Source organism: Candida dubliniensis, chromosome 5 (genome assembly GCF_000026945.1).
Source record: "Candida dubliniensis CD36 chromosome 5, complete sequence".
Classification (NCBI taxonomy): domain Eukaryota; kingdom Fungi; phylum Ascomycota; class Pichiomycetes; order Serinales; family Debaryomycetaceae; genus Candida; species Candida dubliniensis.
Genome location: NC_012864.1, coordinates 1162302 through 1175327, shown reverse-complemented (window position 1 = coordinate 1175327; position 13026 = coordinate 1162302). Strand labels below are relative to the sequence as shown.

Sequence of the window (13026 nt, the reverse complement as noted above, 5' to 3'; positions counted from 1 at the left end):
AAATTGGTTGGTTGTCTTGGTCCATTTTTTTTACACTTTTTGTTCCTGATCTTTGCTGTCCAAATTCATTAACGTCCTATTGCAATGGATGACAACTACATAAATTTCAACTTTAATACGTTGGACGATTTATGCAATATAACCAGTAAATTACAGGAATTAAATGAATTACAATTGCAACTTAATGACATTGCAGAATCAAAAACAGCTGGTAAGAAAGGTTCTGTTGCGGGTTCAATTACCAAAGTCAATCAAGAAGAGTTCGATAGTGCAATTAAGAATCTAACATCTGATGTTAGCAAATTTGATATTATTGGTGAAAAAGATCACTTAAAGGAATGTGATGAATTACTTGAAAAATACGGACAATTGCCAGTTTTGTTAGAGCTAAGAACTCATTTGGAAACTAGGAGTAATGTGTCATTGACAATTGACAGATTGAGAAAACTTCAAGCCATTGATACAAGATTGGATCGGGATTTGAGTTTAACGGAATTGAAGAATATGTATCAAGAGATCAACAGTTTAAATGAAAAAGACAATTTGCTTGAAAAGTTTAACAATAAATTCAATACTAAAAGAGATGAATTGATGAAACAATTTCAGGAAACTTTAACAACAAACAAATGGCTAAGCAACACAAGTATTCCTAACGAAGCCTTAACATTAATTTCTCGACAATTCAACGAGCTAATCTGCTTACAGTCGATTGTTCTGATCCCCTCTTATCCCGAAACTTGGTGGGGGTTAAACCTATTATTGGAGCCAATTATTACAAGATTCAATTATCATTTCAACAGTGTGAACAAGGAAACAAATAAACTTTCAAAACCTGAATGGGCACTAGATTTTCTTGAGACTTTTTTACATGATAATTTAGGGTTGTTGTGTATTATTGTTGACGACACGTTCAAAGCGTTGAATAGAATCGGTACCTATGAAGTGATAACATGTTTGTTAATTCCATTGAGGAGTAAAATTGAAAATATGATTGATTTAATTAACGAGAGAGTTGCCGATAACGATAACACCGTGTCACTTGAAAAGAATGGTAGGATATTGTCCCATTTAGTTTTCGAATTGTCTTCTTTCGACCAAAGAATTAAGGCGAAATATAAATACAATCCCTTCATAATTGATTTCGAACATGTTCCTGAAAATAAATGGCTAGGAATCACGAGCGATATTTTATTGAACGATCTGAATCATGCTGCTAAAAACTGGTTAGAGTTTGAGAATAAATTGGCATTGAAAAGGTTCAACAACGAGATTATTAACGCTCCTGATGCATTCATAATTGACCACGATTACCAAGGTCTCAACCATGAGAAGGAGATTAGCTTGCATATTTTGAAACCAACATATTCTGCGTATGGATTAGTGAAATTGATAAACAACTTGAATTCACATTTCCAGACATTAAATATAGTCAAGTACCAGTTACAATTTGTGTCAAGAATTCAATTGGGGTTGATAGACAAGTATTATGATATTATCAAGAAACATTATAAAGAGTTCAATAACAAGTATAGTTTTAAAAATGCATTAAATATGATTCCGGGATCAATGGTGGATGAAAGTATCAATAAAAACAAAAATGGCAATGATAACACGATCAATGAACACATAAAAAATGGTATCACTTTTTTAACCGAAATTTTTTGTTCCACCAAATACATAAGCAATGAATTAGAGAATTGGAGTAATCAATTGGTATTCATTCAATTATGGTCCACATATACCGGGCTATCTTCAGAATTATCAGAAGATAGAAGCATATTTGATTCTGCGTTGAAGCAATATGATGATTTGGTTAATAAAATTCTCAAGAGTTACGATGAACTTTTTAAAAGTGAGATAAAACAATTGTTGAAGAAATATGTCAATTTGAGTGAATGGGATTCACCAAGTGCTACTGCTACACAGTCGCCCGACAAGAATAGTGAACTTGAACCATCGGTTTATTTAACACCTTTGATCAGTTTGTTACCACAGTATTTGGATATTATATCCAGAAGTGTATCGCAATTGGATTACTTTATAATTAGCGACAATACAGTTTCAACATTATGTCAGATATTATTTGAATATGTTTTGACAAATAACGAATTCGACCGAAATGGAATTAATCAATTGCTTGTCGATTTTGGATACATTGTTAAATTTTTGCAGTATTCGTTGAACTTGAACACGCTGGATACTTATAGTGATGCATTTGAGTATTCCAATGACACCAATTCTGATTATGTCAAGATTGTACAAGCGATTGATTTGCTAGATTCAGTTGATCATGACGTGATAACAAATTTTAATCAAGAAAAGTTGGACCACAATAGTGCCAAACTTAATGAGTTTGTTACAAAATTGAGGTTGAAATATCAACACGAGCTTAAGGAATTAACCAATTATGATATACAAAATTTATTAAGTAGAGTGGTGTATTGATGTAATGTACATGATTGAGTTGAATATATTGGTAGATCCATATCAGGTGGGGTGATAAGTCTGGTATTTAATTGCTGTTTTCAGTTCCCTCTTACCCTGTTACTCGTAGTAGTAAGCATATGCAAGACCATGCAGTCTTAGCTTGACAATATGAATGCATCGTATACAAAAACTGGATGAACAAATATAAGTTTACTTCAACACTGATCAAGGTTAATGAGTTGCTGCTTTTTTATGGATTAGAGTTATTGGTTGATTTGATAGAATACTATCAGATGATATGTCTCCAATTTGGGAAATACGCGCGGCGTGTCATCTGAAGAGAATTCACTGTTGTTATTATTATTGTTTTCATTTTCAACTTATAAAGTAATCATAATAATAAAACCGACAAAAAAAAAAAAAAAATTCTTTCTTTCCCAAAAGACAACGAACCCTTTCACTCACAATTACAATTGGAAGGACGACGCTATTAGTTAACAACTATCCAGATTTCCGAAACTTGCTGTTCATTATAAATATCTATCACGAACAGGATTGAGTTTATTTTCATACCAAACAGAAGAAACACGTCTCTTTGTTAAGTTCCCACCATGTCATTGATTAGGAAAAGGGTAAGTAATTTGATACAACATTCATAGTTTTTATAACACTTTGCTTACTAACATTTTTTTGGATTTATTAGAAATTGGATGAATTAGAACAAGAACAACAATGTGGTCTGAAAACCCAAGATAAGCCAGTACTTGAAAATTCAATGACAAAATTAATTGGACGACTATATAATGTCAATGAAAAGGGAACTAATCTAGATATTCCTAAAAAGCCTGTGGTGATTATTGGCCGCAGTAGTTCATGTGATATTAGAATCCAAGGAATTGATGTTTCTTCCAAGCATTGTCAATTAAACATCATTCAAACCACAAATAAGCATATTAATACGCGTAATGAATATTTGAGTCTTACAGATTTAAGTTCAAATGGGATAAAAATAAATGATGAAATTATGAACAAGAGAACAAGCGTGATTTTGAAGACAGGAGATAAAATTGCATTTGCCAAAACTGGAGGGTCATATATTTTCCGATATATTATTAGCGATGAGGATGCTGAGGAAGATGGCGACGAGAGTGTACAGGCAAAGAAAAAGAAGAAGTATGCTTCATTTTTCGACGATTACATTCTTGGTAAACAATTGGGGTCTGGTCATTATGCTGTAGTGAAAGAGGCTAAAGACAAAAAAACGGGACAAGCAGTTGCTGTTAAAATTTTCCATCCTAATAAATCAGGTTTAGTAAATAAAGCCAATTCGGCACAGCAACAACAAGAAGAGCTCAAATTGCAACAGGAAATGAATTTATTATTGTCAATTGATCACCCAAATATAGTTAAATTCATAAATCATTATGTTGAACCAATCAACAATTATTCTGTCAACACTTATTTGGTGTTGGAGAAAATGAATAGTGGAGAATTATTTCAACGAATAATTAACAAATCAAAATTACGGATTGATGAAACTAAAGCAATTTTCCGACAAATCTTGTCTGGTTTGAAATATTTACATGATCATGATATCATTCATCGTGATATTAAACCAGAAAATATTTTATTGGATATAACTCCAAAGACATCACCACACCAAAAGTCAATGGGACCATGGGATAAAGATGAATTTGATATCAAAGTCAAAATTGCTGATTTTGGATTAGCCAAGTTTATTGGTGAATTGAAATTTACCAACACTTTATGTGGAACACCTGCTTATGTTGCCCCTGAGATTCTTAAACCCAATTGTCGAAAATATAGTACAAAAGTAGATCTTTGGTCACTGGGGGTGTTGTTATACGTATGTCTTTGTGGATTCCCGCCGTTTAGTGATGAATTAGGTCCACCAAATATGAAGGAACAAATTTTGACTGGTCAATATGCATTTTATTCTCCTTATTGGGATGAAATAAGTGATGTTGTTTTAGATTTGATAAGTAATTTATTAATTGTGGACCCAAATGAAAGATTTAATGTTGAACAGACGTTAAATCATTTTTGGTTTAATGAAAAAGAACAAGATAGTCTTGATCATAGTGAAGGTGCTGAAGAAAGTCAAATGGTGGAAGAATCAAGTTGCTTTTCATCTTCATCTCAACCTTCATCGATGATCAATGGTACGAAAAGACTAATGATAAGATCCAACACTCAACCAATTACATTGAAAGAACAGCATGAATCACATATCAGTTTCAAAACTTGATGCAAATCTTATTGATCTAGTTATCAAATTCAATTGACTAATATATTGTTGTATAATATTTTACAAGCGTATACGATTCTGGTATATATATTATTTACACGATTTTGCTAGTAACTAACTTTATATCATTTAATCTAGTTTGATGAAATGTCTTTAGCATAGATTCATTATAGATAATTGAAGATTTGATGTTCTCAGGTAATTCAGATGTCTTTTTCTTTTCTGCTATTGTTTCAAATAATTTATTTAATTTACTCAAATAAATATTTGCCAGTTTCCAATTTTGTAAAGCGATATATGCATCAAATAATCCAATTAAACATTGAACTTCACTAGGATTCAATTCCATGCCTAATTTAAACCATTCAATCGCTAAATGATAATTTTGGAAACAATTCATTTCTAAAAACCCCAAATTTATAATAGAATCTTTTAATCCAGAACTTGAAGCAATTTCCCAATGATATTTACTTAATTTAGGGTTATTATTAACATATAATTGTCCTAAATAGAAATGTGATTTGACAATGAATTCATTCGAATTACTTCCAGTGCTGCTTCCACTAACATTACTAGAGCCATGATTTATACATTTTTGAAAATTCAATTTTGCTAATGATAATTTTGGATGTTTCAAATAAGTGAAATAATAATATCCCATATTATAATATATTTGACATAAATGATCATCATAATCATCACCACCACCGCCACGTTTATCTTTATTTACAAGATCGATATAATTTTGCCAATATTCAATGGCTTGATTTGGTTGATTTAATTCCCATGATAGATCTCCTGCCATTTTAAATACTAAAGGATGATTAATATCAATCAATTGTTTAATTAATTCATTAGCATGTTTATAATCTTCTTCATCGACAATTTCTTTCAATATTTGTCGCTTCCTTATGGTTTCAAAGGCAAGAATACTTATAGCATCATTATTCCCCAATTCAGCCAGTTGTTCAATTAATTCATTCTCTAAATCTAATAAATGAACATTGATTGAATTCGTCACTTTTCTAATTTCTTGTAATAATTTTTTAAATTTCATTAAATCATAAGACGACGATTGAATTTTGAGTTGAGTTAAATTAATAGATTCTGGTGTTGATAAATTATTATATATATGATTCAAAATTGGCATCATTTGTTTATATGTTAATTGGGAGTCAATATCAAATAATATTCTATTAAGAATTCTTTTCGACGGTAGTATGGTTAATAATTCTGGTCGTTGTGTTTTTGAGGTATTTACATGGCTATTGTTGGTTGATGGCAGCAAAGTCGATGTAATTGAAGCAGTTACTTTGGTTGGATTAGAGCTAGCATTCCGAAGAAACTGGCGCAACATGATGTTAGGGGAATCTGATGTGTGGTGGATGGCTGTTTTTTTTTTTTTTTTTTTTTTTTTTGGGCTGTCGTTTTTTTTCCAACCAGTCCTTTATCCAATCTTAAAAAAAAGAGGACATTACAATTTCTAAGCCAAATAACACTAGGACACTCTATTCAATGACACAAATATACAATTTATAAGTATAAATACATAAAACAAAAATTACAAGTACAAACTAATACATGAAAACTCTTCTTCTTGATGTTCTTTTCTGGAGAGGGTTCATTTTATTATTACATTTTTTTGTTTTAACTAATTAAGAATGGATAAATGAATTGAAAAACAAAAAAAAAAAAAGGGATTAACTAAATTACTATATTATAAATGACGATTGTTGTGAATGTGTATCAAAGAAATAGCACAAAAAAAAATTAAAAATGAATTGTAACGGAAAAGAAATGATTATCAGCGACTACTATCTTGGTTGGAACATCTTAATTTTCAAAATCAATAAAACTGTCTAAATTAGTATTGCCATTGTTATCATTTTGTTGGTGTTGTTGGTGATCTTGAGAATAATGATGATCAAAATCAAAATCTCCAAACTCATTTCCCACATGAAACTCGTCAACGAAACTAATACCATTGTTGTTGTTGTTGTTAGTTTCATTGAATCCAGTGAATGTCTTGTCACTTTTAGTTAGACTTCCATTTTTAATATGAGTATAACTTGATCCATTCAGGGTACCACCATTGGCCATTTCAAAAGTAGATGGTTCTTGTGTTTGATCTGTAAACATCCCCAAAATATCATCATCTGGTGATGTTTCAGTTGTAGTAAACCTTGTGACTCCATCAAACAAATTATTATCGTCATCAAGTGGTGGACCATTAGTACTGCTGTTGCTAGATACATTTCCATTAATGTATAATTTGGTCTCACTGTTCAATTTCTTGATAGAAAATTGTGGTGAATTTGTAGATGCAGATTCTGACGATTCATAAAACAATTGATCACTGAAAATAGGATTATGGCTTTGACTATTTGAACGGTTTTTATTGTTGTTGTTGTTGATGGTGGTGGCAGTTGACGCTATTGAAAATGGAGATTCGTTGTAAAAGTTAGTATAGGTAGCATTGGCATTTGAGTGGTTATTACCATTCAGATTTTGAGGAGTAAATGTAGTTGATGATGGTGTATGCTTGTTGCTATCTTTTGAATCAGTTGTTGTAGGTTGATTATTGTTTGAAATCGATTCATAAATGGCTGGCAATTCTTGGAAATCACCGGGAACAAATCCTTGCATGCCAGATGCACTGATAGTTTTATTAACGTTAAAACTATTATTGATAGCACTGGTTGGAATAGTATCAAATGATTGTGAATTAAATTCAAATTGGTTTTGAGACTGTTGCTTTTGTCGTTGTTGGTGTTGCAATATGAATTGACTTAAATATTGTAATGACGAAGTGTTACCTACTAGTACATGTGGGACAGTACTTGATAATGATTGCTGGGGTTCATTCGACGGTAGATTGTTCTCGTTGGCAGCAAAAGCACGACTCACTTGTTGGCCTTCACTAAAATCGTCACAAATAGACCATTGATTATTAGTGTTAGATCCGTTGAAAAAATACACAGAAAACTTTGGTTTTTGGCATAGATTTAATCTAATTTCACTGATACTATTATCATCAGAACTGGTGTTACCGTTATTATTATTATTATTGTTATTTTGATAATAATTATTGTCAAACAAAGAGCATTTCACAACGGCATTCAATGGATAAAATATACGAAATAAAATCCTCGAATTATTACTTATTGCCAGGAAAAAGTAATTCAATTCCAAATTCTTCTTCAGTAGTATAATCAATAAATCAACATTGGCCATGACTTGATTCAAAGTGACTGGTGCCAAATTGACCAAGTTGTTTGAAAGTAAATTGCTTTCATGGAACCCAGTTTTGATTCTCTGCCATGATCCTACTGATAATGAACGACAATCAATAAAACAGTATTTTTCATTCACTTCAACTGGTATACTCGATATGTTGTTGAGCTTGTTATTAAAATCAGTTGTTGTACCAGTGCCATTGGTATTGACATTGGTCATATTTGTTGAAGCAACTCCAGTAGTATTTGGTGTATACGTATTATATATGCCAGCATAATTACCAGGTGAATCTCTTTCTTTTTTTAGCATTTGTCGTTCAAACTTTCTTTGTTTGGCCCTTCTATTTTGAAACCAAATTCGAACGGCTTTTTCATTCATTTGAGCTTTGTCACTTATAAATTTACGACGTTCAGGACTAGGATTTGGATTTCTCTCAAATTCAGATATCAAAAACTCCAAGGCTTCTCCAGTGGCTCTTATTCTCTTTTGGCCAGAACTCACATTGTTGTTGTTATTTGAGTTTGTAGATGATAATGACGTTGGTGGAGTAGGTGTAGATAGTTCCTGGTTCCCCAGCGACGAAATAGAGTCAAGAGACATGGTTGTTATATGTATTGTATGTTAATCAATGGTTTCCCCCTCGTGTTTTGAAAGATATGAGTTGGTAAATAAAATCTTATTAGTTGTTAGTATATTTGATATTGCAATTTATACTTTAGTGAGACCAAATAAAAAAAAAATTGAAAAATTGGAAAATCTTTCCTTTTGAGATTTTTTTTTTTTTGTTTCTTTTTTTTCTTTGTTTTGAAGCCTCCTAAAAAAATTGAAATCTGTGTGCAAAAATGACAAACAAAATGTCGTTCGCTATGATTAAAAAAATGACTATTTTTCTTGCAAATGTCGTGTCGCAAAAAAATGAGTGTCGCTTTTCAAATGGTCCAATAAGAATAATACAAAATCTTCTTATATCAATATCACAGTTGGATGGGAGTATCGACAATACTAGATAATACAAGGAAACGCTGTGCTATAGTACTTGTAAAGCTTTAATATCTAGGTGGTTGTGAGACCCTCAATCCTTAGGAATTGAATTTAAACTGTGTCAATTTGTTGTTCCGTAAAATGACCTTATTATGTTTATCAAGATATAGACTTCACAGCTCTCTTCTTTTTGGTAACACTAAAGTTAATCAAGTAAAGAAATTATACTTACTATCGACTAATATATGACTGTAATTCCTTCAGGTATATTTGAATGAGTCTGTATTTTTTTTTTTGTCTTTACTCAATGTCGAATTGGTATTCACACACAAGTTTGTCACAATATGATTTTGTTTAAGTAACAAAAACTAATATAATACAATCAGTACTTCCTTCTACTTTTAATATAAAGAAAGATTTTAAATCGTTGTAAGTTATGAATGAATAGTATATATTGTATGTTCCGTGGTGAAAGAAATACCCCGTTGAACGCTTGTAGAAGGTGTGTCTTGTCTCTTCTTTTACTTTTTTTTGTAGTGGAAATGATTAGAATATCGACAACTCTAGTGAAGACTTTGTAGAACAGTGTAGTAGTGTTATTGGAGGTAGTGGTAGTAATAAACAATCAAGGAATAAAAAAAGAAGGTCAGAATCAAAAAAAAATGGAAAAAAAAAATTATATGTTGGAGAAAAGATACGTGAGAAATACAAATGTATATAAATAATCGTGAAATTTACAATAATCATAACCTACTACACAATCTGTATATAATGTACATGAATTACTTCACAAAACTATGAGTTCTTTTCTCTAAAATCTTTCCAGTATAATAATAATACTATGTGCCTTGCCCTGCCTGACTTGTCCTGCCTGCCTCCCTCCTCAAACTGAAGAAGAAGAAAAAAAAAAAAAAAAAAAGAAAATAAAAAGCTCACAAAACCGTATGAGAAAAAAAAAAGAAACAAAAAAAAATAGTTTTTATTGTTCTTGGTTTTGTGTTATTACACAACAGGGGTTTTTTTTTTTCTTTCTGAATAATGTGGTGATTTTCAACTGTGACATTACATAAGCATAACCACATGTATATCTACATACATACGAAACCGCAAGAAAGCAAATACCCAAGAAACAAAGGCGTCGTTAACAATTATCAGTTCACCTTTTTTTCTTTGCTCTTTGTTTTGCTGACAATGTTTTTAGTAAAAAAAGAAGACTTATTTGACTATTTATATTTAGATCGGTTTGTTGTTGGTTGTTATGGTTTTTATTATTTTAGTTCCCGCATATTCTGCAACTTCTAACTTTTTTACTGAAACAATGAAAAGAGAATAACTAAACTCTGAATAGTAAATGATAAATGTCAGTTTTGTGCAATATCAACTGGTTTGTTATTTTGTCAATACTACATTTTCACTATCCTTTCTTTTCCTTTATTTCACAGTTGTTGAATCTGTTGATGCTTGAGTTATCGGATAAAGTCAATATGATCTGTTGGAAGTATACCAAATAGCAATTAGCAAGGAGCAGGGAAAGTTATGCTACACAATCACCAACAATGGAACGACATAATAAGAGCAGGAAATGTATTTGTTTTGCTGTTAGATGCGATGACAGTGCAAAACCATAAAGAAGGGGGAGGGGAGAATGAGCCATTGAGAGAGGGGAAAGGTGTAAATACTTTGAACCCTTTTACGTATCTAGCATTATAATACATCATTTAACATTCGATGGCTATAATCTTCAACAGGAACTTAAAATATCATAGGATTGTCTTTCAATTGCAATAGTTTTCAGTTCTATTTACAAACCTGGAATCTCTCCATCTTTGTTATTTAAGTCCTATATACTTTTATCTCACGATACCAAAAATATCAATAATCCAACTTTATCTTTTGAATATTCAAATTGCTTGGTGGAGAATTATTCAATATTGTATACTGGTTTTTGTCATCTAGATCACTTTTCTTTTCTGCCATTTCCTGATTCCTTTCTTTGCTGTTTTGCTTTTTTTTTTCTTTTTTTTTTTGACATTATTTGTTAACTTCACAGTGTGTTACGTTCGATAAAGGGTAGGACCATGCAAAATAATAGAAATCGCTAATCTTACAACAAAGTTGATGCATGGTGAGTTATGAAGCCCTTGAACTTCCAATTGGTTTGCTATTTTTGTGCAACATAAAAAGTCAGAAGTGATGAAATCATCATAGATACACATTATCAACAGTATTGTGACACAAAATGATGAAAGAAAGTTAGAAGGTTTTAATCTCTGAAAGAGACCACTCAATGAGATCATGAAGCTATTTTTCCCATTCTAAAACTTATAAATACTAAACTTGACTAATTTTAATCAATTGGTCCTGCTCAAATGTACATGATTTATATTTCTTTTTTTTTTTTCTTTTATGGAAAGGAAAACTAGATGAAATTCAACTTGGTCTTTTCTTAGTCCATATAGTCAATACAAGGTTAACCTTTGAAATATTACCTCCAGTCTAATGAATGGCTTTGAAAAAGATTATTTTTACAATGAAATCTAGATAAACAAAGATTTGAATCTTGGATTGTTGTTTCTATTGTTATAATTCAAAATTCATCAAAAAATAATTCAAATAAAAGAATGGGAAAGAAAAAAAAAAAAAAATAAAATACTTGTGAGCTGATCCGCCCCCCCTGAACTAGGGTTGTTTTGTTTTTTCTCCGCCACCGGAACCTATATCCGATATAACACTAAATTGCCCACATAATAATAGCCACAGGTTTTTGTCATATATTACAACTGATGTTGTTTCACAACTAGACTAACTCTTTTTTTAAAGAAAACAACAATTGAAACTAAAAGTCCAACATTAAAATTAATACGGGATCTCAAATAAGTGTGCAACTAAACAATGAACAACCTAATATCACCGAGTTTCCGTCTTCGTTTTATGTGGAAACTATAATATGCAGCTTATCATACAACAAAGTTTTTTTTTTGTTCTTACCAGAGCAATCTAAAACTTTCACCTACCCTCATGACCTTACTGGTTGCAACGGCATTTTTGCAATTATCAACAACAACTACTGATAACGTCTGTTGATCCTTGTTGGGGGAAATCATAACACCCTTTTAAAAATTAACAAGAGAATGGCAAATAAAGTCTGTTTCGAGATATAGCTACCCTCGCTTCCTCCCTTACGACCCACAAAGCCTGTCTTTGATTGGCTAAACTTCTAGACTCTTTTTCCTTTTTTATGTTTTAGTTCGTAAACTTTCTTGCACAAAACTCTTTTGTGTGGCTTTGTTTTTCATTTTTTGGTGCAATTCGTGTTCAGTAAATATCATACTAACTCGAAGTTTTGACCACAAATGGCCACAGCCAATTAAGGACAAACTAAAACAGGATTTGTTATTCTTATAACTCTTTGTGGTGACTAAATTGAATGTGATTGTCCGTTTTAAGGTAGCATGTTTCAACTGTATTTCCTATTTTGTTTATACCCTGTTTAAGTTGAACTGCTTGCAAAGTGAAAAGGCTACAAAACAGTATCAGGGCGTGCAACAAGAAAAGTTGACACTTTCAAGTATTGACAGGTTTCCGAGTTTAGTTGCTACGACCAGATTCTTATGCATTGGAGATATTAAACGAACAGTTTTAGAACATAGTAGCTGCTGTGGTTAGTGGCTAGTTCTTACACGGAAAAATGGCAAAACCTTTATTTATTTGGTTCTTGTCTCGGAAAATTGACTAGTTTAAAGAAACTTCAAATTCTTTAGATCCTCAGATTATACTGAATTTTCTCGAAACAAATACAGTGTTTATAATTGATGGGCAAGCCCGTTAAGGTCGAACAACAGATGGTAGTATCCATTGCAAATCTGATGAAAAAATACTGAACCTAGATTTAACAAATCTAGGTCATTTGACAAGATAGAAGTTTAACGATTAGCATTGAATGTAAGATCAGTACGGAATTGATAAAAAAAAAAAAAAAAATACTTCAATTAAGAAGATCTACAATACAAAAAACAGCTATATTCGGAAATATAAACAACTCAAATAAAGGCACACTGGGATAAAAAAAGATTTTCAAGAGAGTAAGCAAATGAAGACGCCTTTGGTTTTAG

At 31.5% G+C, this 13026-nt stretch overlaps 4 protein-coding genes across 4 annotated transcripts; 2 read left to right on the top strand and 2 right to left on the bottom strand. All coding sequences in view use genetic code 12, as the record gives it.

Annotated features, from left to right (window-relative positions):
- Positions 1 to 84: 84 nt before the first annotated feature.
- Positions 85 to 2445, top strand: CD36_54710 (COPI vesicle fusion protein, putative; the record flags this gene model as incomplete). Its single annotated transcript, XM_002420720.1, has 1 exon — positions 85 to 2445. One exon carries the CDS (start codon positions 85 to 87, stop codon positions 2443 to 2445), a length of 2361 nt encoding a protein of 786 aa, XP_002420765.1.
- Positions 2446 to 3038: 593 nt separating this feature from the next.
- Positions 3039 to 4696, top strand: CD36_54700 (DNA damage response protein kinase, putative; the record flags this gene model as incomplete). The annotated part of the gene is made up of 2 exons (XM_002420719.1): positions 3039 to 3059; positions 3131 to 4696. The coding sequence occupies 2 exons, from the start codon at positions 3039 to 3041 to the stop codon at positions 4694 to 4696; spliced, it is 1587 nt and encodes a 528-aa protein (XP_002420764.1).
- A 94-nt stretch (positions 4697 to 4790) lies between these two features.
- On the bottom strand, positions 4791 to 6053 carry CD36_54690 (mitochondrial inner membrane protein, putative; the record flags this gene model as incomplete). Its single annotated transcript, XM_002420718.1, has 1 exon — positions 4791 to 6053. One exon carries the CDS (start codon positions 6051 to 6053, stop codon positions 4791 to 4793), a length of 1263 nt encoding a protein of 420 aa, XP_002420763.1.
- A 476-nt stretch (positions 6054 to 6529) lies between these two features.
- Positions 6530 to 8533, bottom strand: CD36_54680 (homeobox transcription factor, putative; the record flags this gene model as incomplete). Its single annotated transcript, XM_002420717.1, has 1 exon — positions 6530 to 8533. The coding sequence occupies one exon, from the start codon at positions 8531 to 8533 to the stop codon at positions 6530 to 6532; it is 2004 nt and encodes a 667-aa protein (XP_002420762.1).
- Positions 8534 to 13026: the final 4493 nt, after the last annotated feature.